This window comes from Nicotiana tabacum, chromosome 18 (assembly GCF_000715075.1).
Source record: "Nicotiana tabacum cultivar K326 chromosome 18, ASM71507v2, whole genome shotgun sequence".
NCBI classification, from domain to species: Eukaryota; Viridiplantae; Streptophyta; class Magnoliopsida; order Solanales; family Solanaceae; genus Nicotiana; species Nicotiana tabacum.
In genome coordinates, this window is record NC_134097.1 from 23424454 (window position 1) to 23428594 (window position 4141).

The 4141-nt window shown below is 36.4% G+C and overlaps 1 protein-coding gene across 1 annotated transcript; it reads left to right on the top strand.

Moving 5' to 3' along the window:
• The first annotated feature begins 837 nt into the window (after positions 1-837).
• On the top strand, positions 838-1641 carry LOC142172448 (uncharacterized). Its single transcript, XM_075236063.1, has one exon. It carries the CDS (start codon positions 838-840, stop codon positions 1639-1641), a length of 804 nt encoding a protein of 267 aa, XP_075092164.1.
• Positions 1642-4141: the final 2500 nt, after the last annotated feature.

A 4141-nucleotide genomic window follows, 5' to 3' on the forward strand; every position in this document is an offset into this window, starting at 1 on the left:
TCTGCATTTGTACGGGGAAGATTGATAAACGATAACATCATATTAAGTCATGAACTAGTCAAAGGGTATGGCAGGAAAGTATATCCCCAAGGTGTATGCTGAAAGTTGATATGAAGAAGGCTTATGATTCAATTGAATTGGACTACATGGAGCAAGTTCTACAAAGTTTGCAAATGCCTGGAAGATTTGTCCAATGGATTATGAAATGTGTGAGAAGTGTGTCTTATTCTATCATTATCAATGGGCAACATACAACTCCATTCCAAGCAAAGAAGGGATTGAGGCAGGGTGATCCCCTTTCTCCATACTTATTTGTATTGGCTATGGAATACTTGACCAGATTACTGAAGACGCTAAAGAGGAATCCAAACTTCAATTACCATCCTAAATGTACTAAAATGAGCATAGTACAACTTGGCTTTGCTGATGACCTCCTATTGTTTTCTAGAGGTGATACTATGTCTGTGCAACTACTCTACCAATGCTTTCAAGCCTTTTCCCAAGCTTCTGGTTTAGTTGCAAATGCTGATAAGAGTTCCATCTTCTTTGGGGAGTCAGAGAGGAGATACAACAGGAGATATTACAAGAATTAGGCTTCTCTAAAGGGTCACTACTAGTGAGGTATCTGGGAGTGCCACTAAGTACCAATAGGCTGTCATTGGTGCAATGCCAACCACTGATTGAAAAGATGCTAGGGAGGATTCAATCATGGACTGCTAGATTCCTGTCATATGCATGAAGAATTCAACTAATTAAGAGTGTGCTATTTTCCATACAAGTATTCTGGTCACAAGTGTTTATGCTGCCTAAGAAAATGATCCAATTGATAGAAAGTATATGCAGAAGGTTTCTATGGACTGGAAGGGTGGAGGTCACAAAAAAGCTCTATTGGCTTGGGATAGACTATGCTGGCCAAAAACAACAGGGGGATTGAATATATTGGACATAGGCATATGGAATAAAGCAGCCATATGCAAGCTGCTGTGGAGTCTAAATAAGAAGAAAGATAAAATGTGGATACAATGGGCGCACCTGTACTATAAGAGATACACTACTTGGGGTGAGCAACCAAAACAAGCATCATGGGTAGTCCAAAAAATAATTAAAGCAAAGAAATACTTTGAGGAAGTAGGGTACTCAGAAGAAAAGGTGCGGCAAATGGACAAATTCTCAATTAAGGATATGTACTTGAAGCTTAGAGGAGACTTCACAAAGGTATCATGGAGGAGGATGACATGCAATAATGCTGGATTGCCTAAATGGACATTCACATTATATCGGGTTGCTCATAGAAGTCTATTAACAAGAGAAAGATTAGGGAGATGGGGTCTACTGGAAGATACAGCTTGTGCACTATGTAACAGTGAAGAAGAAACTATTGAACATTTATTCTTTAAATGTTCATTTTCAGCACAAGTATGGACAGCAATGTTAGAATGGCAAGGAATAAAGAGGCAGGTGATGACCTGGGGACAAGAACTGGAATGGGATGAAAGGGAATGCAAAGGGAAGAATTGTAAAGCAGAAGTATACAGAATAGTTTTACCTGGGAGCATATACTACATATGGCAAGAGAGGAATGAGCGAATATTTCAAGCAAGACAAAGGAGTGCTGAAGCAATTACTAGACAACTAGCTTAATAAATTCACTGTCGAGGGGGTATGAAGCATAGACTGAAGGGAAGATTATTAGCGTTAAACTATTATCCTACTGTTGTATAAATAGTATAGTAGATAGAAGGAACATTACTGAGAAGACAAGCTGAATCTGGGACTGATGTCCAGATCAGGCTTAAGAGAGAGATGTTGTGTAAATATTACTTGGTAAATAAAACTTTTAATTACCAAAAAAAAAACTACAAGAGAAAAATATTTTTTGATTTTTTTTCTTTTTTAAGAAAGAAATCTAAAGGCTAAACCACAGAAAAATATTTTGAATTTTCACTTGATATCCTGAAGAAAAGATTTTGAAACAAGAAATGAAAAAGATAAAAAACTGCTTCTTTTTTTCAAGTCATTTTTCATCAATTTCCCAAAGAAAAACCTCAAAAAAAAAATCTTTTTGGATTTTTGGAATTAATATCTTAAAAGAAAACTTTAAAAAGGTACTAAAGAAAATTCTCTTTTTTGAGTTTTTGGTCTTAATGTACTAAAAGGAAATATAAAAGCAATATTAATTAAATAATGGTTTTTTTTATTCCTAGAATTAGTATTCTAAAGAAAACTTATAACGGAAATATAAAAACGCAAAAAATTTTTTTTTGGATTTTTTATTTATATCACTCTTTTTCAAATACAAAATAGAAAGTACAATAATAAAAAAAAACTCGACATTACTGTACAAAATTCAAAACCTAAAAAATAAAAAGAAAGATCTTCTTAAGCAATTCCTGAATAAGCGATCCTGACTGGATGGTCACGGGGTGTCTGTCATGCTCAAACCCCGGTAAGTAGATCCACAACTGTATGAAAAGAAACTCAAACCAACACTAGGTGAGACAATAAATCTCCCTATTTGACATATGCAAGACATAATTGAGGCATTTTTGGCCAAAAAGTGGCTAGAAGTGCAAAATTTGGCTATGACCCTGCAAAGCCAAAAACCTAAGATTTACTAGGAAGACCGGACCCTATGTGGGTTGCCTACGTATCACGCCCCGAAAGACGAGAATCAAGTATGCGTAGTTCGGGCAGATTGGATACGGGCGAGAATAAAAAAACAACTAATTTATAGAAAACACATTTCTTTTGGTCTTTTTTTTTCGAAAAATGATGAAACATGTAAAAAAAATTGGATTTTCTTTTCTCCTTTTTTTTTGATTTTTCGAAAAATGATAAAAAAGTGCAAAATCTTAGTTTTTTCAACCTCTTTTTTTCCTTAACAAAAATGTGACAAAACATAATTGAGCCCAACTCGCTTTATCTTCACACTTCAACCACTCTTTTTTTTTTCTTTCTTTTTTTCATTTGCTCTCAACTATCATTGGTCTGTCAAATAACCCTTGAAGAAATGCAACATGTAGCACATAGGATGCATCAAGATGGTCTATTATTTTGGGTACACCTGTCCTAGACGGACCCAACCCCAGTGTTGAGTCCCCAAAATCAAATGCACGTGATGCAAACAAGCGTTCCTACTAGGGATCCGGCATGAGGCTATGTTATTCTAGGTTTAAAAACCTGGGTTTATTTGTTCTAGACCTGGCTTACCCGAGCGGACAAGTCGAGCCGAGGGGGGGCAGCGTACCGGTAACCAAAAGATCATCCGGCTTTGTAACTTGTCCGAACCTCATTCTAAATTGGGATATGACACTAACAGAAAGAAGTTACGCCAGCGTGCACTCCTCAGAAAATAGAAGAGAGGGGTTTCGTAGCAGTTTATATATACAGTTCAGATAATATCAAAGCGGTAAAAAGCAACATTTAGCACATTAAGCCCAAACATGTAGATAAAATCAGACAATAAATAAAGCCAAATATAACAATTATTCTAAGCTCGAATTCGAACCCTGAACCAAAGATTCTGGGTTCTTTTCCCCAGCAGAGTCGCCAGAGCTGTCACACCTCCTATTTCCTACACCCCGGAAGAGTATAAGGGAGTTTTTTCCAATTTTAAGTGACAATTGAAACGAGATTATTTTATTTAAAATTAAGAGTTTCCACTTGGGATAATTTATGGTATCCCAAGTCACCGGTTTCAAATCCCGAATCGAGGAAAGATTGACTTTGTATTACAGTCCGCAAACACAAAAATCCGGATAAGGAATTCTGTTAACTCGGGAGAAATTGTAAGGCATTCTCGAATTCCGTGGTTCTAGCACGGTCGCTCAACTGTTATATTTGGCCTATTTACTTTTAATACATGTTTTAGCATATGGTTCAATTTTAACTTTATAACCGCTTTATTTAATCATTTTTAAGGAAGATTGCAATGTCATTTAAAATACATCTTGCACCACGTCACATAAATGCACCCGCGGTCCTCGACATATTTTACCTAACATTGTTGAGATTTGGATTTGGGTCACATAAATGCGCACCCAAGTTTAGGAAGGTAATTTTAAGTATCGCGCCTAAAGCAACTACGCACTTTCAAGTTTGCGAGGGCCATGGAAAATTCACTAATGGAACACCTCGATTT

Excerpts from the sequence above, each read along its gene's own strand:
- LOC142172448 (XM_075236063.1), top strand. The coding sequence starts at position 838 with ATGCAGAAGGTTTCTATGGACTGGAAGGGTGGAGGTCACAAAAAAGCT.